The 22,753-nt window shown below is 57.2% G+C and overlaps 2 protein-coding genes across 3 annotated transcripts; both read right to left on the bottom strand.

The window, feature by feature from the left end:
• Nucleotides 1–655: 655 nt before the first annotated feature.
• On the bottom strand, nt 656–3,642 carry LOC111162486 (sterile alpha motif domain containing 1). The gene is made up of 5 exons (XM_022526939.1): nt 2,608–3,642; nt 1,890–2,184; nt 1,701–1,797; nt 1,491–1,602; nt 656–1,388 (listed from the first exon to the last, which is right to left on the bottom strand). Exons 1-5 carry the CDS (start codon nt 3,565–3,567, stop codon nt 1,230–1,232), a joined length of 1,623 nt encoding a protein of 540 aa, XP_022382647.1. The 5' UTR covers nt 3,568–3,642; the 3' UTR covers nt 656–1,229.
• Nucleotides 3,643–6,191: 2,549 nt separating this feature from the next.
• LOC111162516 (protein kinase cAMP-activated catalytic subunit alpha) lies at nt 6,192–22,580 on the bottom strand. Of its 2 annotated transcripts, none has more exons than XM_022526983.1 (10): nt 22,310–22,580; nt 14,816–14,877; nt 14,230–14,358; nt 11,432–11,530; nt 10,365–10,447; nt 9,468–9,594; nt 9,270–9,365; nt 9,053–9,175; nt 6,780–6,944; nt 6,192–6,376 (listed from the first exon to the last, which is right to left on the bottom strand). In XM_022526983.1, exons 1-10 carry the CDS (start codon nt 22,353–22,355, stop codon nt 6,251–6,253), a joined length of 1,056 nt encoding a protein of 351 aa, XP_022382691.1. In that variant the 5' UTR covers nt 22,356–22,580; the 3' UTR covers nt 6,192–6,250. The 2 variants fall into 2 exon arrangements, with proteins under 2 accessions (XP_022382691.1, XP_022382692.1); XM_022526984.1 differs by lacking the exon at nt 22,310–22,580 and adding an exon at nt 18,872–18,893.
• Nucleotides 22,581–22,753: the final 173 nt, after the last annotated feature.

The following is a 22,753-nucleotide window of genomic DNA, read 5'->3' as shown; positions in this document are numbered from 1 at the left end:
GTTCCAACTGGTTACAATACTAAAAATCTTCACTTGGAAAAACGTGCGGATCCCATGATCTCATCCCTTCTGTTCCCTTTAATTGGCCCAGACCGGGAGGCCTGGAGACCCTACCATGGGTCCAGAACAGACCCCTGCCCCCAACACTTTGAGACTAGATTCTTGGTGGTGTGCCAAAGCTGACAGACATACAGCTAGGAAGCCAAATACATTAATTACACTTAAAAAGACTGGGTAAAGAACTCAGACAGGTGTCTGACCCCACCCCCTGTGACCCTGAGCAAGCATCTTTGCTGGGCTGAGCCAGTTGCCTCTTCCAGAAAGTGGTGTTTTATGAGCTCTCTGCCTGTGGGGCTGCAGAGAGAACAACCGAGAAAATGCTCATAAAGCCTAGTTAGCTGCTGGTCACTCAACAAATATTTGAGCCCCTACTGTGTGCCTGGGCACTGTTCTGAGCATGGGGAGGTGACCCAACTAGGCAAATATTCCTGCTCTCCCGCAGCACTTCCTGTCCTAGCTGGCTGTCAGGCAGCCCCACACACTACCTATCTTCCTCCTCAAACAATTTTGTCTGAACCCTAGACTCTCCCAGGAGGCCCATAGCTCTTCAAGCTCCTCCCCCCATTCCATTCATAAAATTGAACTGGCATTTTTTTTTTAAAACTTTATTTAAAAAACCTTCGGTGCAATATTAAAAAGCAATACAGCCAGCTGGAGCGACAACCAACAGAAAGAAAGGAGAGGGTTAGGGAAGACCCAGAGACCCCACCCCAGCTGTTCCCAGGGGGCAGACTGGGATGGGGCATGGGCGGTGGGGGAGAGAGGAAAGGCCACCCACCAAAATGAATAGGCAGAACAGAACATTTATATAGGAAACATCTGGCTGAACTGAAGAGGATCTAGGGGAGATAGGAAGCCCCCATTTTTCTTTTTTTTTTGTTTTTTTTTTTTTTCAAAAATGTCCTAGACTTGGGGGGAGGGCTAGCCTCCTGGGGTGACATGAGCGGGCCCTGTCCCACCCCACACTCCTCTATCATGGAGTATAGGATGTGCTGGGGGCCAGATGTGTGTATGCCGGGGAAACACAGGGAAGAGATGAGTAGGGAAGAATGCCCCCTCACTGGAATCTGTTATGAGGGCTGAGAGTGTCCCCATCCAGCTCCTGGACTCTGGGGGCCTTGGGTGAGATGGGGGCTGGAATGGGCTGGGGCTGGGGGTAGGCTGGGTGCTCAGCCTAGAAAGCCATCAGGGTCGTCATCCTCAAAGTGGCCTTGCTGCAGCACCTTGATGTGGTGCTCGTAGATTTTCAGGGCTGGGCCCAGGCGGATGGACAGGCCAGTCAGCACATCTGTGCGCTGCATGAGCAGCAAAGACTTGCCATCGATTTCCTGGGTGGGACAGAGAGAGAGCGAGCAGGGTGAGAGCAGGGTGAGAGCTGACCCCCACTGAGGCCCTGGAATAGAGGGGCACACCGAGGGCTGGGAACTCGCCTGCTCTTGGAAAGCTGTTGCCTGCTCCGGGAAGCCGGCCTCGGTGAAGTACTCAACCACGTCCATCACCGTCCACTCCACGGGGTCAGCCGGCTTCTCTTTGCGCCCGGAGCTGTGTCAGAACAGAGGGAACCAGTGAGAAGCGATACTCCCCCGGTTCTGTTACACCCATGAAAGCAACACCCCCGTTTCTCAAATACCCCAACTTACGGACAGCCAAAGGGGGTTCCATCGGCCCCTGGTAGGGCTGGTTTTCCTGGGGGCAAAGGCACAGGGGACGGGGAGTCTGGCCCAGTGGCAGCAGAGGCTGGGAAAGAAAACACATATGCCTGTGGCTTTGTCTTGGGGCTCAGTTCCTCCCCACCAGGCAATACCCCCCCAACTCAGAGAGATCCTTACCTGATCCCCCTTCCTTATTCATGGCTGCCATGGAGAACACTTGGCGGGTACCACTGACTGGTGCCGGCCCCCGGCTTTCATCCTGGCCCTGGTGGGGTCCACAGGGTGTCCACTCCTTGACCCTCTCCTTGGCACTCTGAGGGCCTCGCTCGCCATTAAGCTGGTGGTGCTGGGCACCTGCTGGACGGTCACCCTCAGGCACCTCTGAGCCCTCAGACACATCATCCTCGTCATCCTCCTCTTCCTCGTCTTCTTCCTCCTCTTCCTTCTCAAGCACTCGCTCTTCTCCACCTCTCTGGTGCCGGGGAGAGAGGCAGGAAAGGTTAGTAGCTGTTCTGGCCCTGGGCCCAGTCCCTGGGATCCAGGACCGGGTGGTGTGCTTAACACCCACCTTTAATATCAACACGGACTAACTTTTACGCATTCAGTCCGTGCCAGGCTCTGTGTTAATAAAGCCCTCAGAAGCCAAATCTCACTAAACTCGCTCAACAACCTCAAGAGGTCGCTACTGCTATTAAGTCGCGTTTTACAAGCGGAGGAAACTGAGGCTCGGCAAGATTAAGTCACTTGCCAAGGTCACCAAGCGCGGAACCCGCAGTTAAGATGCGAAAAGCCAGGGCCGCCCGCCGCCCGATTCCTCCCGGGACTCGCGCCCCGCCACCAACTTCGCCCGCACCTGCCTACCGCGCGGCACCCCCCCCTTCCCCGGCGCGCTCACCTTGCTCCGCGACGCGCGGGCGCTGGCGGCCGGCGGCGCCCGTCCGGGCCTGTCCCCGCGGGGCAGCGCGAGCGCTCCGAGGCGAGTGCGCTCCAGGCGGCCCCGCGCTGCCGCCTCTTCCTCCAGCAGCCCCTGCACGCGGCCGCGAGTCAGGCGGCCGCCGGCGCCGCCGCTGCCCCCGAGGTAGCGCACGACTTCCCGCAGGCTCACGGGCCGCGCCGGGCCGCCGGCCCGCGCCGCGCCCCCCTCCGGCGGCTGCTGTGGCTGCGGCGGCGGCGGCTGCTGCTGCTGTGGCGGCGCCGGCGGCTGTGGCGGCGGCGGCAGCGGCGGCTCCCGGGCGGCGACGGCGGGCGGGGGGGCGCGGCGCGGGCCGGCCGGGGGCGCCACTGCCGGAGGAGCGGCGGGCGCGGGCGGCGGCGCGGCCAGGGGCGCGGCCCGCTGCGCGCGGGGGCCCGGCTGCGCGGGGCCGGGCGAGGGGGGCGCTGTGGCGGCGGCAGCGGCGGCCGCGCGGGGCGCCCGGGCCGGGGCGGTGGCGGCGACGGGCGCGGGCGGTGGCGGCGGGGCGGGCGTGGGCGGCGGCGCGGCGGCGGCGGCGGCGGCGGCGGGGCCCCCGCGGGGGGCGCGCGGCGGGGCCGGCGGGGTGGCTCCGCGCCGGGGCGGCTGGACGCGCGCCGCGTTGCGGTACGAGATGCTCCCCTTGTAGCTGACCCGGAGCACGGCGCGCTGCTGGATCAGTTTCTCGAGCTCGGCGCGCGTGCGCTCCGGCTCCGGGCCGTGCCGCCGCCGCACCATCCGGCAGATGCGCTCCAGGTCCGGCCGCGCCTTGCGCGAGCGCAGCGAGTCGATGGTGTCCAGGATCCACTCTTGGTAGTGCGGGGAAGCGGCGGACGACGAGGCAGCGGCCGCCGTGGTGGCGGCCGCCGCCGTCTCCGGCGGGGGTAGGGCCGGGGGCCCCGCCATGCCTCCCGCCCGGCCCGGCTGCACCGTGCGCGCTGCCTCCCTCCCAGCGCGGCGCCCCCCTCCCCGGCTCCCCTCCCTCCGCCGCTGCCCGCCTCCTCCGCCTCCCCCCCCGGGGGGCGCAGCGCCCCGGGGGGGGGGGGGGGGGGCCGGTTTTTTTTTGCAAAAAAAAAAAAAAAAAAAAAAAAGCGAGAGAGAGGGAGCGCGAGAGAGAAAAAACAGTGAGAGAGAAAGAAAAGAGAGAAAAAAATATGCACACACTCACTCACTCGCACGCACGCACACACAGACCCGCTTCTGCTGGGCGCGCGCGGGGCCGGGGATGCGAGGAGGGAGGAGGGGAGCGCGGCGCGGCCGGCCCCTCCCCGCCGCCGCCGCCGCCGCACGCGCGCCCTGCGCCCGGGACACTCCGGCCCCCCTTCCTTCCCTCCCTCCCTCCTCCCCGCCGCCCGCCTTCCTCCCTCCCACCCCCACGCGCCCGCTTTTAAGGTGGAGCCCGGGCCCCCCGCCCGCCCCCTTTACCCTGCGCTCTCGCTCACTCTGGCTCGCTCCGGCCCCCCCTTACAACTCCCGCGCGCTTTTTAAGGAGGCGCCGTGGAGTTGGCGCCGGGGCGGGGGCGGGGGAAAGCGGCGGGCGGGGGAGGGGGAGGGGAGCGCCGGGGGGAGGGGAGAGGGGGCGGGCGGGGCGGGCGGGCGGCGCTCGGCCGCCCTCCAGCCATTGGGCGCGGGACCCAGACGTCCCCGGCGCCCAGCCCCCCTCTCCACGCCTCCCCGGCGCGCTCCGCTCTCGGGACCGCACTTACCGGGAACTCGCCGCCCGCGGGCCGGGCCCCTGCGCTCGCCGGGCGCCGCGGGGACCCTCGGGCTGTCGCCGCCCCCGCGCCCCAACGGCGCGCTTGGCCCCGCGCTCCGCGCCGAGGATGCGGGGAGGGGGGCGCGCACGGTCTCCCCCACCCTTTACCCCCCCACCGCCAGGGCCGCCCCCGCCGCCGCTCGGCCTCCCGGCGCGCCGGCCCCAGCGTCTCCCTAGAGCGCCCTCTCGGCCGAGGGCTGGACGCCGAGGGGGCGCGCCGCAGATTGGGGACCCCGAATCCAGGGTCAAAGGGCAGTTTGGCGCCCCCTTCTCCTGCGGGGCGGGGTAGTGGCCGAATTCTGGCCAAACCCGGTTTTACAAGGACTCTAGGCCAGATCCTGATCAGCCTGGACGTTGGGGTCCGAAATTCTCTTTCCAAACCCCTGGGGGTATGTGGGCGGGTGACCGAAGTCGGGAACACCAACGACACTTTTTTTTAAACAAAACTTTATTGGTAATAGTTTTCAAATATGTTTACAACAGCACACTGTTCAAGAGGAAGTCGCGTCCTTCGCAGCACACAGGTTGAATTGCCCCGTGCCCACCCGGGGCCCCACCCCAGGCCTGAGAGCTCCTCCTGGATGGGGAGAAGTTATGAGAGGGACAAATATGGGGATGAATGGGGTGGTTCCCCACTTTTAAGAGAGAAAAAAGCACAAATTGGGGGGTAGAAAGGGTGATGGACAGCTGACAGCTAAGCAGAGGAGGAGCGCCCAGGATGGGAGGAGGGGGGCGGAGGCTGCTGGGTGAATAAAACAGGCAGCCCCTCCCCAGCAACCCTGGCCTTGAACCCGGAGCCAAGAGCGGGAGGAGGGCTTTGCCTTCTTTTGCAGGGGTTGCCTTCCCAACTGAGCAGAGAGGAGGCTGGACATTAAAATCTAGCTGAGAATAAAATTAGAGTTTGAGGGGAGTGCTGGTGGGAGGAAAGACCCTGGGCTTGGGGCTCCCCTTCTATCGTTTCGGGGGACAACTCTTTTTTGGCAGGGAGGGGGCAGCTGCTTTCTATGTCTTGGCCGAAGCCCAAAGGTGAAGGAAGGTCTGTTGGGGCAGAAGGGGACAGGGGCTTCCTAAAGGGGCTGAGACCCTTCCAGGCTTGCCAGGGGAACCCCCAGGGTAGGGGGGAGGTGGACAGAGGAGCAGAGGAGATTAGCAGCTTGGGGCGGAGGTCTGAACCCCAGCTCCTTCCTTTACAAATTCAGTCTGCTTCCCAGCCTTGTTAAAATGGATTTGGGAAGGGGGAGATATGGGAAGGGTAGGGGAAGAAGGTGGGGAGGCACTGGTGGAACTTAAATAAGATTATACTTTTTTTTTTTTTTTTTTAAATTCTAGCAAGCAGCCCACCCAACAGGTTACTAAAATCTCTCCTTTCCAGGCATGACTGCTCTGAAGAGAAGGCTGGCCTTTCCTTCATTTGCCCTTAGTGGGTGATGCCTGTGGTTTGGGGAGGTGGGGATGGAGTTAAGTTTGGGCCCCTCTTTCCACACCCTGTCCCTGAATACACCAGCAAGACTTGGTCTGACTGGAACATAGAAACTCATTTAAAACAGGCAGAAGTGGGCTGGGTTGGGGGCTTCTGGGGAGGAGGAAGGCAAAAGCGGTGGGGAGGGGCAGGAGGGTGAGGGATTGAGGGAGAGCAGCTGGTGTTTCCATTCCTCTGAATATCTGGCTTCCTGCTCCCCCTACCCTGGAGGGTGGGGTGGGGGTGAAATTAGATGCAAGGAACTCTGGGGCCTTCTGGCTGTTCAATCCAACCCCCCCCCCCCCCCCCCCCCCCAAAAAAAAAAAAAAAAAAAGAGAGAAAGAAAGAAAACCCATGGGGGCACAGGCACACCCCTAAAACTCAGTAAACTCCTTGCCACACTTCTCATTGATGGAGACTCGGATCTCTTCCTCCTCATAGTCGTCAAAATTACTCGTGTCCCCAGGGCCTTTAAACTTTGGTATGAAGGGAGCTTCCACCTGGACAGGGGTCAAGAACCACTCAGACCTCAGTAGTCAACATAATTATCCTTACAACAATAAATGTAAATGGACTAACATTCGTGAGATAATTTACTATGACCCAGGTCTCAGCTTAACATTAGGATGTCGACTCACCTTAACAACCTAATAATCTCATTATAGCTAGCTCACCAGAGGGATGTCTCATGCTCAAGGTCACAGAGTGGCCAAACGATCCCACTTCTAGACCCCCACGGCTCTAAGTCCCCTCAGCTGGACTGGCTCAGAGCCTGTGGCCTATTTTCAGATATCACTACCCTTTCCATCTCTCGACTGGTAGCCCTCCCTGGCTCATGGACTCCTCTCAAAACCCTCTGCACCTGCTGGGAAGAGGGGCGGCATGGGGAAGGAGGTGGCCCACCTTCCTCTGGTAGATGGCGATCCAGTCAGTTGTGGCAAACCACTTGTGGTTCTTGATATCGTTAACCCCATTCTTGAGGTTCCCAAAGCGTTTGGTGAGGTCCACCTGCAGCAGGTTCCGCAGCAGATCCTTCAGGTCAGAGCTGAAGTGGGATGGGAACCGCACCTGGAGAGGGGGTTAACAAGGACAGGGTGGGGGACTTGTCTGGAGTTGAGAAATACCAGAATGCTGCCTTTGCTGCCTAACAGTCCTACTGGGTGGAGAATCTTCAAATTGAATGTGCTTTAGGATCCCATTAAAAAAGCTTGTTGGGGGGGGGGGGTGCCTGGGTGGCTCAGTCGGTTAAGCATCTGCCTTCAGCTCATATCATGATCCCAAGTTCCTGGGACTGAGCTCCAGGCTGGGCTCCTTGCTCACAGTGGGGAGTCTGCTTCTCACTTTCCTTCTGCCTGCTGCTCCCCCTGCTCGTGCTCTCAATCTCTGTCAAATAAATAAAATCTTGGGGCGCCTGGGTGGCTCAGTGGGTTAAAGCCTTTGCCTTCGGCTCAGGTCATGATCCCAGGGTCCTGGGATAGAGCTCCGCATCGGGCTCTCTGCTCAGCGGGGAGCCTGCTTCCCCTTCTCTCTCTGCCTACCTCTCTGCCCACTTGTGATCTCTGTTGGTCAAATAAATAAATAAAATCTTAAAAAAAAAAAAAAAAAAGCTTGTTGGGGCCATGGGAGTTTGATTCAGGAGGTCTGAGAACCTGTGCCTAGCCTGTTCCTCGGCCATGCTGATGCTGTTGGACAGGGGGCCACTTTGGGAACTGCTGCTCTAAGGTAAATGCTCCGATGGTTCCCATTTCAGAGAAGAGGAGAGAGGCTCAGATGGGTTGAACAGCTTGTTTAGGGTCATACAGAGGAGTGGGACAAGGGGGCTTTCACCTTGGGTCTGCTGGACTCCAGAACTTGCATTCTTAGCTACTGCTTCCTAAGGCAGCTCTGCCAGGGTCAGGGGACTTCTGAAATATTCATGGTTATGAGAGAAATGACTGTTTTTGTTTATCCCTTTCTCCCCATAGCTAATTAGGACTCTTTCACTCTTTAAGGCTCACTTCAACTCTTCCAGAGACTTCCCCAAAGCCTTGTTCGCAAGTAGTTACCGGATTTACAGCCGCAAGAACGAAGTTCTAGCACTGCTCTACATCTTACACGCTGTATGACCTTGGCCATGGCCCTTAACCTCTCTGGGCCTGTGCCTGCCTCCAGTTGCACAAGGGAGAGAATACCGCGCAGGGTGCGTGGGAACTGTAAAATGCTACAAAGAAGGGAGTTATACTCATCTTCTCTTTCCTCCTCAGAATTGCCTATGGTTTTTTTTTTCTTTTCCCCCACTTTGGGCCATTTTCCCTGCAATTTCTTTTCTGCCTGGTGGCACACACCTCGTCTTTCCCTTTTTAGTGACCCCACATTGCAGCTGGTTTCTTTCTCAGAGAGGCAAGCGTCTGGTTCCCCAGTTCTCGTACGGTAAGGTGAAGCTCAGAGGGGCACAGGCGCTTGCCCGAGGTTTCAAAGTCAATGGGTGACTGAGCTGGGACTTGGAGCCAGGTTGACGCCCCCAGGCTGAGCTGGGACCTGCTTCCACTAATTCCCGGGCTAGGTGGAAGGATGGCTGAGTCCTCCCAGCAAGGTGGTGAGCTAAGGGCAGAGGTCGGGTTCCACCCTGTCCCAAGCCCTTGGGGCCTGTGATGATGCTCTCCACACCTGAGCTTCATCACTCCTTCCAAGTGCTGGGGTACAGCGAAGGGGGGTGCGTCGTGTGGCAGTGAGCACATCTGTGCTCTGTGACAGCTCTGCTGCCCCGACCTGCACTCCGAGAGTCAGCAAGTCTGCATCTGGGAGAGAAGACGTGGGCCGCATCCCCTAAGTGACCCTGAAGGGCCCCGAGTGGCACCCAGGAACTGCACATGGTTGCTTTTCTGCTGTGAAACTTGTGAAAACTCATGCTCAGTGGGATGACTGGAGGCAAGCAGAGCTTCCGGTCAGGCAGGGGAAGGTGTTCGGGTGGGGCTTGGGGTTCTGGAAGCTCTGGAAATAGCAGCAGCATGGGTCTAGGATTAGGTAGGGAGGTTGTGTGAGGTGCTGGCCTGTTCGTGTGGCTGGTGCACCCAGCTTCACTGCTTGGCCTAACTTAACTTCTAGATTGTTCTGACACTATATGCAGGGCTCCATGGTGAGCAGAACTGGTGGGGAACAGTCTGTCCGGGGGCTTAGCCCCCGTATCCAGGCCTCACCTTCCCAGAGACAATCTTCTCATAGATCTGGATGGGCTGGTCAGCGAAGAAGGGTGGGTAGCCAGCGGCCATCTCGTAGATGAGAACCCCTAGGGCCCACCAGTCCACAGCCTTGTTGTAGCCCTAGAGTGAGAGGGGTGTATGGTGTGAGGAGGGCAAGGAGGGGGTGCAGGCAGAGCAGGCCTCAAGGCAGGGGGATGGACAGGGAGGTGCCTACTTTGCTCAAGATGATCTCCGGGGCCAAGTACTCAGGGGTCCCGCATAAGGTCCAGGTGCGGCCTTTTACACGCTTGGCGAAACCGAAGTCTGTCACCTGCGGGCACAAGAACGGGCTGTTGGCCAGGAAGTGGGGAGGGACGGGGAAGATCCAGCCCAAGGCCACCTGGGTCCGCCCCTTGCGCGTCCTGGTGGGCACCTGGATGTAGCCCTGCTGGTCAATGAGGAGGTTCTCCGGCTTCAGGTCCCGATAGATGAGGTCAAGTGAGTGCAGGTACTCGAAGGTCAGGACGATCTGGGCCGCGTAGAAGCGGGCATGCGGTTCACTTGTGGGGACAATTGGGGAGAGGACAGGTGAGCGTGGGTGGTTATGCCCAGCATGACCCGCCCACCGCCAAATGATCTAGAGCTGCCCCAAATACATAAGCAGAGCAGACTTCTTCGAACAGGGCCCCACATGGGAAAGAGCTGCATGTCCAGCAACAGAGGAACACAACCAGAGTGCGGTAGCTTCGCACACTGGGATCGCACCCACCGCCACCACCAGGACAAACGATGAATACAGTTAACGACGTGGCTAGAGATCAAGATGATTATGTGAGCAAGAGAAGAAAGGAACAGAAGAATGTGAATGGTGTGATTTCCATTTATACCCAGTTCAAACCCAGACCAAACACATTTATGGTGTTTGAAACCAGAAAAGACAACTGCTTTCTTCAGGGCAGCAATTTGCCTAGAAAGGGCTTCAAGGGAATTTTCTGGGGTGAAGGAAATGTTTTCTATGGTATTTTGGGTGGTGGTTTCACAAGTGTATGTGACTGTCAAAACACTGAATACCTGTGCGTTCTGTTGTATGTAAAGCGCTTATCTATATAACTAAGGAAAAAGATAGCATTAATTTTATAACTGCCAACTTAAACAGGGAGCCCTAAGTCACTGTGTTGCTTCTGTTTTGTGGGGGCTGAGAAACCACATATTCCTCAGCTCAGGGGCAACAAGAACCTGGACAGACCTGGAGAGCCCACTTCACACCCCCAGATGGCTTGGTCATGTGACAACACCTGTGGGCCCACCTGGCCCCACCTGGCCAGCTCACCTGAACCTTCCGATCCGCCGCAGGTGCGAGAACATCTCCCCGCCAGGCACATACTCCATGACCATGTATAAATTCGAGTTGTCCTACGGGAAACAGCTGCTGATCAGGGCCCAGTCCAAAAGCCTGGTGCCCTTACGTGGTGGGTGTTCCAAAATAATGGGACAACAATAATCTTGGCTCCCATATGAAGCCCGTTTGGAGTTCCAGGCGCTGTTCTCCCTGAGCCTCCCCTCTTATTTCCTTCTGCCCCATGAAGAAGGGGCAGCAGGTATCCTGCTTACAGGGGGTGAAGGTGAGGGCCGGCAGGTGGGGTGTAAGGGGCCCAGCCAGCGTGCCTGGGCTGGGGAGAGGACTCCATGGTGCCTCAGGTCTGAAACTGTCTTGCCCAAAGCTTGAGGTCACAGTTTTGTCACCTGTAAAACGGGCCCAGGATGGGCTACAGAATTTGTGGGGCCCCAGAATAAAAATGTGAAGCCCCTTGTTAAAAAAAATTATGACAAATTTTAAGAAGGTAGCAGCAGAGGTTTAAACCACACATGGGGGTCTGTCTGGGTCTCAGGCCTTGAATAGCTTTTCCCAGATCCTGTTGTCACAGCTTAGGACAACACCCAAAATAGCTCACGGAGGGCACTCACTTTGTGCTTGGAATGGTCATGCCCACCCCATCAGGTGGGGAGTGCTGTGATCCCCACTTTATAGACAAGGAAACAGATTCAGGGCAGGGAGGTCCTGCGCCAATGTTACACAGCCTGGAGGTGCACAGAACTGGGGTTTGAATCCACGCTGCGTGGGGAGTTTGGGTTACAGGTGGGCGTCAGGTGCTTGCTGTCGAACAGGGAGCTGGTTTGAAGGGACGTCAGCCAGGTTTGCAGGCTAGAAGCTGGTGGGCCCAGGAGCTGGACGTGGGTCTACCAGAGTCTCAGGCTGACTCCTGCCCCCTAGCAGCCCTCCTCTGGGGCTCTCCTTCTTTCCCGTTAGTGGACCTGCCTTGCCCTCGGCCCCCATCCTAGCTCTGGGAGCCCCAAGGCTGTACCACTTAGAAGGGGCCCCGGCCCCTGGGACCCCACCTTGAAGGAGAACTCGAGTTTGACGAGGAACGGGAAGTTGACCGCCTGCAGGATACGCTTCTCATTCAGGGTGTGCTCGATCTGTTTCAGCTTCACCACCTGCGGGGGTGGGAAGGGAGGGCAGAGAGGGTCTGAGAAGGTCCTCTTCCTCCCCCATGCCCAGAAGTAGGGGTGCCTGGGCTGGGTCCTTTGAGTGCCCCCAGCCTGTAGAGCCTGGGGCTGGATGCACAGTGAAGACACACTGAGAAGGCAGAGGCTGCCTGTCCCTGCATGGCAGGCAGTTCAGGGCAAGAACACGAGTCACCAAGCCTCATGGCCCAGAGGGGTCAGAGCCATGGTGTGGGAAGCTTGGGGCCTGTGGATACCCAGATAAGAGGCCTGGTAAGGTCAGGGGGATGAGGGAGTCAGAGAAGGCTTCCTGGAGGAAGGGGCAGCTAAGCTGAAACCGAAAAGACAAGCGAGAGTGATACCTAAGAGATGTTTAGAAACACTTTGCCTGCATCCAGAGCACCCTCCCCACAACCACTCAAACCCCAGGCTGATTCTGCCTCAGCTGTCCCCAGCAGGCGCCTCACACATAATGACAAGAGCCCTGAGGGGCATGTGCTCTGAGCATGGGATTTTGGCAGATGCAGAGAAGGGAAGTGACTTGCCCAAGGTCAACCACTGCTAATCTGGGTCAGGCCCGCATGTCACCTGCAGGCAGGCTGGCCCCTCGGTCAGCTCTGGTCTGCTGTGCCACAGGGCTCCTCCTGCTTTGCTCACAGCTGTGAGCTACAGGTCCACACCCGCACTGTCTGGTGAGTCTGTACTACCACGTATGGATGTTGAGCACCTGAGAGGTGGCTAGGTGCCTGGTGAGCTGAGTTTAAAATTTTAAGTTTCTAAAATGAAAAAAATTTTTTTTTAATTTGTCGGGGAGAGAGAGAGCGAGCGAGCGCATGCGTGCACAAGCAGACAAAGTGGCAGGCAGAGGCAGAGAGAGAAGCAGGCTCCCCACTGAGCAAGGAGCCCGATTCGGGACTCGATCCCAGGACCCTGAGATCATGACCCAAGCGGAAGGCAGCGGCCTAACTGACTGAGCCACCCAGGCGTCCCTGAAATTTTTTTTTTGTAAAGATTTTCTTTCTTTCTTTCTTTGACAGAGAGAGACATAGAGAGAGAGGGAACACAAGCAGAGGGAGAGGTAGGCAGAGGGAGAGGCAGGCTTCCCGCTGAGCAGGGAGCCCCATGTGGGGCTCAATCCCAGGACCGCGGGATCATGACCTGAGCCGAAGGCAGATGCTTAATGACTAGGCCAGCCAGGCGCCCCTAAAATGAAAATTTAAAAAGGGACACTCGAGGCCAGTTACTGGATGACTGTTAAGCCTGACTGGAACAATGCGGGCTATGTGAATTTGCTTTTCCAACCTCTCTGTTTTTTCTTGTTTTCTAGTGAAAACTGAACATCTGACCAGAGATGTAAAATACACGCTGGATTCTGAAGACTTAATACAGATTAAAAAAAAAATGAGATGTCTTATTAATGGTATTTTTGCACTGGTTACACACATTGAAATTTTAATATTGTAAATATACTGGCTTAACTAGAGCGAATTTTTGAAATTAATTGTTTCTTCTCACTTTTTAAAGGGGGGGATTCTACAAAATTTTAAAAATACAAGGCGCCTGGGTGGCTCAGTGGGTTAAAGCCTCTGCCTTCGACTCAGGTCATGATCCCGGGGTCCTGGGATCCAGCCCCGCATCAGGCTCTTTGCTGCTCAGCAGGGAACCCACTTCCTCCTCTCTCTCTGCCTGCCTCTCTGCCTACTTGTGATCTCTGTCAAATAAATAAATAAAATAAATAATAAATAAATAAATAAATAAAAATAAATAAAAAAAAAAAAAAATAAATTAAAAAAAAAAAGGACTAAAAAAAAAAAACAAACAACCAAACCATATACAGCTTGTATTACATTTCTATTAAAGAGTGCTACCCAACAGTAGTGCCTGGCATAGAGTAGGGTCTCAAAAATATTTACAGAAATAAGGCCTATGGGGTGCCTGGGTGGCTCCATCAGTTGAGCGTCTGCGTTCGGCTTGGGTCATGATCCCAGGGTCTTGGGATGGAGTCCTGCATCAGGATCCCTGCTCGGTGGGGAGTCTGTTTCTTCCTCTCCCTCTGACCCTCCTACCCACTTGTACCCCCTCTCCCTGTCTCGAATAAATAAACAGAATCTTTAAAAAAAAAAAAAAAAAGTCCGTGTGGGGCACCTGGGTGGCTCAGTTGGTTAAGCCACGACGACTCCGGTCATGATTCCAGAGTCCTGGGATCGAGCCCTGCATTGAGCCCCACCTTGGGCTCCCTGCTCAGCGGGGAGTCTGCTTCTCCCTCTCCCTCTGCTCCTTCCACTCCCTCACCCCTGCTTGTGCTCTCTCTTGCTATCTCGCTAATAAATAAATTTAAAAAGAAAGAAAGAAAGAAAGAAAAAGGAAGGAAGGAAGGAAGGAAGGAAGGAAGGAAGGAAAGATGGAAGTAAGGTCTGTGTAAATACAATACTTTCCCCAGGAAGACTTCTGGCTTCCTTGGTCCAGGGTAGGTGTTTGAACCCATGTTCACTGCCTGGACTCCCATGAATGGCTGGTCTGGAGGGGAAGCTTCATGAAGGCAGCATGGGCGCTTCTGGCCCTTGGGTCTGGCACATTAGGAAGGCTCAGGAAACAGTGAATGACAGACAGGAAGACTGCTCAGGCAGTGGGAACAGTCTGAAGGAAGGCCTGGTGGGTGGATGGTGGCCCCCGGGATGGGCCGTGCTTACCTTCTGTTTGTCAAGGATCTTCATGGCAAAGTGGTTCCCGGTCTCCTTGTGCTTCACCAGCATCACCCGCCCAAAGGAGCCTGTGCCGAGGGTCTTGATTCGTTCAAACTGATCCAAATGGGCTGTATTCTGTGGGCGGAGGGGTTGCGAGGGTCAGGGACCCTCTCCAAGTGGGGGCAAGGCCAAGGTCCAGGGCCCCCTCTGCCACCAGCAGAGGGGGCCCTGGGGAGCAGGTGGAGTGATGGGGGTGAGGACAGGGGGCGGAAAAACAAGATGGCGAAGGACACATTCCTTAAGGCGGGTGGCAGGAGCCAGATCCGGCCCTGGACCAGGGCCCAGGAACTGCTGGCAGCTGCATGGGGGGCAGGGGCCACCAGGTGGAAGGGGGGGGTGGGGGGGGGGTGCGTGGCAGTGGGTGATTGGGTGCCTCCGCCCAGGAGCCCCCATTGGCATCTAGGGGGCAAATGGGGTCAGGTCTGGAGCCCTCCACAGGGCCTGAAAAATCTTCACCATGTGAGAGGGACACAGCCGGAGGGTAGGGGGCGGTCAGCTCTCCCCTCTAAGGCTCTGCATCCCAGGTGCTTACCTGAGCAGGATTTTCCCATTTTTTAAGAAAATCTTCTTTGGCTTTGGCTAAGAACTCTTTCACTGAAAGGAAAAGAGAGAGTGTTGGTTAGAGACCCCACCTGGTCGGGGTGGGCTGAGGCCATTCCTGGGGAGACGCTCATTTGTGCAATGAGAGATAAACCCAGAGACTGGCCTTATCCCAGCAGCTTCAGGTGCCCCGGCTGAGCTGGAAGGCAGCTTTGGGGGACCCTGATCTGGGATGGGGCCTGCCTTTACTCAGAGAAGTGGGATACAGACTCAACTCTGTCCCGAATGGGGTACAAGGTGACTCAGGGGTTACTCTTAGGGGTACAGAGAGTGACGCCCAGGCCAGCCCACCCCCCACTCACTCCAGTTCTGACCGACATTCCACGGCCAGGGCCGACGCCAGCCAAGATATTTATAGCCTGGGGATTTGGCTGCTCCTCCAGCCCCTTCTCTGGGGAGGCCAGGCCCTGGGTGGAGGCCTCTGGGGCTCGAGTAGCAAGAGCCCTTGGGGGGCTCAGCTGTTGCCTTGGCCCCCAGCTGGCCCCGTTCCTGCCTTTGCCAGTCCAGGGGAACTTCCTCTGAGCTGGTTCAAGGGGAGCCTTGCCCGATGCCCATACCCTATGGGCCCTTCAGGACCCCAAGGTGAACATCACCATCCAGCTAACAGTGAAGACCTCCTGGTGTATTCTGGGCCTGCTCACTTGGTTCGCCTACCAACTTTCCTTTTATTCATCCTTCCCATTTAAAGCCCTAGGAAACTGAGGCTGGAAAACAGGCCTTCTTGCCAAAGCCAAGAAGGAGCCCAGTAAAGCAGTTAAGGGCTGGAACGCTGGGACAAGATCAAGTTCAAATCCCGGTCTGGTCTCTGATGAGCTGTGGAACCTTAGGCAACTGACCTGACCTCAGTTTTCCTCATCTGGAAAGTGGAGATAATACTAGTAACGCCCTGGTAGGGTGGTTGTGAGGAATGAATGAATTAATCTTGGCAAAAAGGGTTGGACAGTGGCTGGTATGGGGTTAATGCCATATAAATGGCAATTACTGATTTTGCTCTTAAGTACTTAAAAAAATTGAGGTATGAAATATGGGGGTGGGGGTTGCACTGGCCTCTCAAACTTTAAATGTACAGCCTGGTGGATTCTCACATTACAGACCCATCCTTGTAACCACCCCCTGGGGCCAGACACGCTCTTCAGGGACCCTTCCTGTGTGCCAGTCCTTTGCTGAATGCTCTCTGTGCTTGATTCCTACCCTGATGGGTCAGACCTGCTGTTCCTCTCCTTGTACAGATGGGAAGACTGACCAGGCCCGAGGTGGCCTGCCGGACCTCACCGCCCACAAGACTCAGTGTTTCGCTGTTGCTGGATAGCAGTGCACCAGGGTGGCCCACAGACTGAGCTGTCTTCTACCTCCTGATGTTCCTGCGACACCTGCTACCCTGAGGGGTTGTGTAGGCTTGCTCTCAGGCCTTGTCTGTCACCTGCCTGGACTACCCAGACATAGCGCCAGGAATTCCACACAGCCTCAGGGGTGGCTGCCACTCCCACCGTCCCCAAGACTCCCTTCAGCGTTTGGAGGGATGAGCCTTCCCTGGGGTTGCAGGAGTGGCAGATGGAGGAGAGACTGTTGGTCAGGAAAACCCTCAAATGGGTGACTGGGCAGACAGGGGGCAGTCAAGGAACAGCCACGAGTCCTAGGCTGGTGCCTGGCTGGGCCGTCCGCTGCTCCAGACCTCTCTGAGCCTGGGGGCTGCACCAAGTCCAATGCTTTCACCTGCACAATCTCTTATGACGCAGAACACCTTCCTTGGAAACCTCCAAACATACACACTGAATTCTGGATGAAGGTGGCGGGGGAGAGGGTACCCTTCACCTTTGGGTACCTTTGCCTGCCCAAGAGGGCGAAGAAAGGGATGTGGGAAGAATCCAGGAAAATGCCTGGTCCTGCTTCCCTGTTTGCTCTCAGCCATTCCTGAGAATTACCATATTCTGCTTTTTCCTGACTCAGTGGGCCTGCCTCTGGCTGTCTGCTGGTTCCCCACTGAGAGGCTCCATGGGAGCCTCGGTCCTAGTACAGCTCTTCTCTAGACTCTCAAAGAACTAAAGGGCCCAGACTGTGTCCCCTCTGGTGCCACTGGCTTGCCAGATTTGGGCACAGTGGGGAGGGGAGTGGATGGTGCCAGGAGTATGCAGATAAAGAGGGATAATAATTGGGGAACCCCAGCCAGGAGCCCCCATACTCACCTCTGCTTCCTACCTCTTCCAGCAGAGGGTGCAATGGGGGGGTGGAGAGGGATAGGGTGATCTGAGACCCATGGTCAGGGAGGCTCAGGGTGCTGGCTGCGGCTTAGGTACCCAGAAGGTGCGGTGCAGATAGCCCAGGAAACGGATAGTCAGGTGGGCCCAGAGGAGCAGCTGCAGCCACAGCTGGAAGGTGGTCTCCGAGTCACTGCCCTGGCCACTGTCTGACCCCACATCCATCCCAGGCTGCCCTGAGCTCTCCCTGGAACCTTCCCTTTGCGGGGAAATGAGGAATACGCAAAGCCTCTGAGCTGGCTTCCTCTGGAGGGCCTCAGGGGACCAGGGAGGAGGAGCTGGTTGCCAGGGAAGCATTTAAAGGTGCCCGCTCCCAGCTGGCCAGGGTTCGCAAAGGCCCTCCTTGGCAGAAGGCAGTGGGAAGATTCTCCTGAGGTTGTCCCTTCTGGCTGGCCTGGCTGCCCCAGGGGTGGAGTGCTAAAGCTAACTTCCTGTTCCAGGGACTTCACTGCTCCCAAGACGCCAGGTCCTGCCTTCCTCAGTGGGTGCTGAACTACCCAACGGATGGCACCGATGTGCCCAGGGCAGTGCTCACTGGGCAGAGGGGAAGGAGTTAAGGTTCAGGCCCAGGCAGCAGCAAGGGGCTCCCTGGGGGGCCAAAGAAGCCCCAGAGCCCAGTTAATTAGCTGAAAGAGCGGATGGAAGAGAAAGGCGTGATGGGGCGGGGGGCAGACACAAGAACCACCCTATCTCCTCCCCTAAGTCCTCTTTGAATCTGGAGCCCCCAAATCCTGTTGCCCCAAGAGAAAAATGGGTATATCTGGATTTATCTTGCTCCTGTGTGGGGGCAGAGAGGGGACTGACATCGCGGGATGTCCTTGGCCTGTCAAACCTTGCCCTGTGCTTGGCTTTGCTTTCAGCCACGAAAGTCCAACCGGAAACGAAGGACTAAACCTAGGAGTGGGGGAGGGGGAGGCAGCCTTGACCATCTTCCTCCTTCTTTCCACATCCCAAATAAAGTGGAGGGTCAGTGGAAGCTTCTCTGAAAGTGCCCAGCACCCGTGGCCCCTCCTGACAACAGGAAGTGGCAGAGAAGGGAAACTCAGCCAGCTGCTGGCTTATGAAACTCGCACCCCTGCCATGTCTCCTATGGGGGATGGAGGGTGGTTCCCAGCCTCCACTCTGGTCTGGATTCTATTTGGGCTAACAGAAGGAACCTCAGACACCCGTCCAAAAGCCAGAGCCACAGCAGGAGGCAGGAGCCCAGCCTCAGACACTGCAGACAACAATCCCAGCAACACTCAGCCCTCTGAAACCTGTTTGGGACATGGATGAATGGGACCCCTCTTCTGGACTGGATCACTCCCCAGCTGGATGGACCCCCATTCTGTACTGAACCATCATCCATTATGACCTGGACTCCACCACTGAGCTGAATCAACCCCCAGTCTGAGCTTAACACACACTGCGCTGGACCACCCCACTGCCTCTGTCTGAGCTGGAACCCCATATGGCATATGGGGTTTAGAATATGGCAGCACATATTCTAAAATTGAGCTGGGCCCTGCTCTAGGTGGACCGTCCCCCCTTGGCTGAACAGGGCCGCCCATACGTCTTCTCTTCCCCAGGCCCCCATGTTCAGGGTGGTTAGTCAGGAAGGGGTTTCCAGGGCCAGCCAAGGGTCTACAGACTCTTCCTCTCTACCTATTCCTGAAACTCCACTGTAGCCCTTCCCTGGCTTGAGGGGCATAGAGTGCCTGGGAAGTTGCTATAGTAACAGGGCTCATCCTCACCATCGTTGGGGTTGGAAGCCATCACTCAGTCTTCCTCTCAGGGCACCAGGACTACGGTGGCTGGGAAGGCTCATGAGACCTGCTGTACCAGCCTGGCTGCCCCATCCCCAATACTCTTGTCTGTAAGGGGAGGTAGGGAGTTGTGGGGTGGTGGGAGGAAGGGAAACCCAACTTAGGGACCAATGGGTGCAGGGGAGGGATAGACAGGACCCTCAAGGTTCTGGAGGCCTTACTGGGCTAAGGGAAAAGCTGCCTCGGCAGGACCCTCTTGGGCACCCATACAACTGCCAGTGCACAGAAGGCGATTGCTGCTCTGAGATAGGCTTCTGTGGGATGTCAGAGGGCCGCCATTCTTCCCATCCAGGGGCCTCTTGGGGCACTTCTCACAGAGCCTGGATCTGCTTGTCCCTGGGACCTGGAGGGGGATCTGGGGGTTCCCTCTTGCCAGCCCCGCCCCTTCTGTGGGCCAGCTCCCAGGGGTACCTTTGGCCAGTGCCAGCCAAGGCCTGAGCTCCACTTGGCCGCCTGTCCCTGGGCCTCTTGGGAGGCCTTCTCTTGGTTCTCCAGCTTCCTCAGAGCCCAGGGCTTGGTCTTTTTAATATGCTCCTTAGCATCTTCCCCGGACCCCTGCCAATGGCTTTGGCATCTTTGGGTTACGATGTCTCCCACCCCACCCCAGGGCTTGTTCTAGATCCCTGCTCTCCTGGGAGGAAAGTGACACCGTCTCCTGCCATGCAGACAGGAGCCTGGGGGGCTGAGGGGTGTGTGACTGGTGCGTCCTATGGCTTGGGCATTTTCCTGACCCAGGTCAGGCTAGCAACTGGCAGATGAAATTCAGGTGCCCCCTACAGGCTGGCCTGGCTACTGCCCCCACCCCCACCCCCACCCCCACTGCACCCTGGTGACAAGAGGGCATATTTTGTCTAATTTCATTCTTTTGGACTCAGAGCGTCAAAGTAAAAAGGGGCTTCCTTTCTCATCCTATTTCCTTTTCTAAGAGCCCCTGTAAGCCTCTGGAAGGACGTACAGCTTGGGGGCATTTCCTGAAGTGTGACATGGGTCCCCCTGGCAGGGCACAAAATGATTTTAGGAAGTTTCACTTTTCCAGTTTACATTGTATTTTAATGGGTACCAGAGAGAATATGACCAGCAGAACAATCTCCTGATTTCATTTATATTATTGCTTAGGACAGATCAAACTTTACATCTGAACCAAAGTGGGTCAAAACTTTATTATTTTAAATTAAGAAAATATAAGTGAATAGAATAAAAATCAAGGAGGCAGCCTGAGAATGTCTGGGTCTGGAAATTCTGGGGTCTAGGAAGTTAGCTGATAAGCGGATCTGGATGCAAATCCTGCCTCTCTGACATCATCTATGTCAAACTCAAGACAGCGTGTTTGGAAAATTCGGAGCAAATTGTTATGAGAATCATTCCAGCAGATCGATCTATGGGGACCATTTAGCCTGGCACATCCTAGATGCCTAGTAAACAGTAGCTCTGTTTCATCATGATAGTCCACTTCTGGGTGTCCGGCCTGCCTGCTCTCCTAGTGAATTAGCGGTTCCTTCCAGAGCCTCTCTGATCCTCCGGAATCCTTTTCCCTGTGCGGCTTTCTACCCCACTATGCATGTGTTTGATATGCCTTGAAAGTTTTCCAGGACAATGTCATCTTCCCAACTTTCAACTGAGCTACCGCAGTATATAGCAATTTGCCTCCACCTTCCACCTCCCAGCCAGCCTCACCTGCTGGGGGCTCCAGCCCCTCCCCCTCTGCCTAGTCCCCTCCACGCTCATGCCCAGACCTTTTTTGGTCACTACCCACCTGCTACTCTGTCATCAAGTGCTCAGCTACAGGCACTTGCCTCCCTGTCCCCCGCCCATCGGTGACATGTCAGGCCTTTCCATGGCTGCTTGGTGATTCTGAGTTCTGCCATTTGAATCCGTGTGGAAATAAAGTTCCCTAGGTATTGTGCCTGCATCCTTCTGGGATGGGGCATTCGAAGGACTCAGATGCTGGGGTCTGAGATCAGAAATTGGGAAGGGCAATTTGGACACGGCCTCCCTTTCAGCTCTGACTATTTCTGGGTAACTGGAAGGGGATCCTAGCTCAGGTCCAGCTATAGGTCTGGAGTGATGACAATTTAAGAGCTGGGAGAACTGAGGAAGGCGCTGAGGCCATTTCTGAAGGCATTTCCAGATACAGAGTCTCTCTGGCTGGAAAAGGCTAACACCAACATAATTTGGGGGCTGAGGGGGAAACAGGCCTCTCTCTGGCTGAGCCCTGGGAATGATCAGAATCTATTTGTCCCTTGGCAAGGCAAGTCATTAGATGTCAGTCACTACTCTCTCCAACTGTCATGCATCAAGTCCCCTCTCTCACCATCCCAGCTCAAGTTGAATGAGCCCTGCTAAACCCAGACACTTCATACCCCACTTTTCATCCTGGGCCAGGAGAGGGTGAAGAAGCCCTGGGGACTGCGCAAATGACGGAGCCTCAGTTGTGAAACGACCATTTATTTAGGGGCACTTCAAGAAGCCTAGAGCTCACTGCATATCAGGAGACGGGAAGGAGCTCTGTTGCCGCCCCCCTCACCCCCACCTCCCCAAACCCAGGAAAGAAGATGCAATGAATCCCAGCAAGACCGGCTCAAACTTGGCTTTGGAAGCACTGAAGCAGTTCTCTAGGTTCATAAACAGTCTGCTACCTCAGTCAGGGACAGACGCTTGCTTGGAGGAGGGAACACAAGCAGAGAAGCAGAGTGACTGAGTGACAAGATGAGAGAGGGGCAGAGGGACCCAGAAAGATCCTGTCCCCCATGCCAAGTGACACAGAAGGGAAAAACAATGCTGGAGGTGGCTCTGGGAAATGCTTAAGGGGGGCAGCGTGGGTTTGGAGGGGGGCTGTGATAAGGTGAAAAGGGGAAGGGCAGGAGAAAGATGGCGGGGGCTGGAGGGGGGAGGGGTGTGGTCACTAAGTGGCCAAGGTCCCTGCGGGGTGGAGGCAGACCCCATAGCACTCCCAAGCTGGCAGAAACCTGGGTCGGGATCTGGCAGTGGGTTCCATCAGTGGGAGAGGTGAGTGAGGAAGTGGAGGGATTAGAATCTGGGAAGAGGGGGCAGGAAAGGAGGGGATGGGGTGGTGACAAGGCCCCATGTGGGGCCCCAGCGGTCATACGTGCCTTGGTTGGCAGTGACAGCTGGGTGGGGGGGGGCACAGTCTTTGCCGTGGGGGGTGGCCTTTGGCAAGGGGGCCCCTACGGGGGTCTTCTGCGGGCCCTGGGACCCAACCTTGGACAGGCAGGGGTAAGGGGCGCTGGGAGGGGATGAGTTGAGAGAAATAGAGGGGGGCGCGTAGGGGGAGGGGCCAGGCGGTGATGGACAGGCCGGGGGCTGGCAGCGCGGGGCCGGAATCGGGGTCATGGCCCGGGCACTCACCGCTCTCCTGCTCGCTGCCCTTCTTGGCGGCTGCGGCGTTGCCCATCGCGGCGACGGCGGCCGGGGCCGGTCCCGGAGCTGCGGCGCGGCGGGTGCTGGCGGCGGCCGGCGGCCCAGGAGCGCGCTGGGCGGCGGCGGCGGCCCCTCGGGTTGGCTGCGCTGGCTGCGGCGCCGCGACCCCCGCCCAGCCCCTGCTTCCCGCGTCTCTCCGCGCCCGCCCGCCGGGGAACCTCAGCCCAAGTCCGCTGCTGCTGTCCGTGACGCCCCCGCAGCCCGCCGATCATTGGCCTAGCCCGTCCTGAGTGACGGCGCCACGCCGCCGCCCATTGGCCCTCCGCAATCCTCCCGGGCTGCGATAGGCCCTCGGCTTCGTGACGCGCGCCGCGGACGCCCGGCCACTCGCGAGCTCGCGAGGCCTCAGCTGGGCGGGCCGGCGCACCTGAC

This window comes from Enhydra lutris, unplaced genomic scaffold (assembly GCF_002288905.1).
Source record: "Enhydra lutris kenyoni isolate GAN:26980312 unplaced genomic scaffold, ASM228890v2 scaffoldscaffold92, whole genome shotgun sequence".
Classification (NCBI taxonomy): domain Eukaryota; kingdom Metazoa; phylum Chordata; class Mammalia; order Carnivora; family Mustelidae; genus Enhydra; species Enhydra lutris.
Note: the sequence above shows the minus strand (reverse complement) of the source record. Positions and strands in the feature narration are given on the sequence as shown.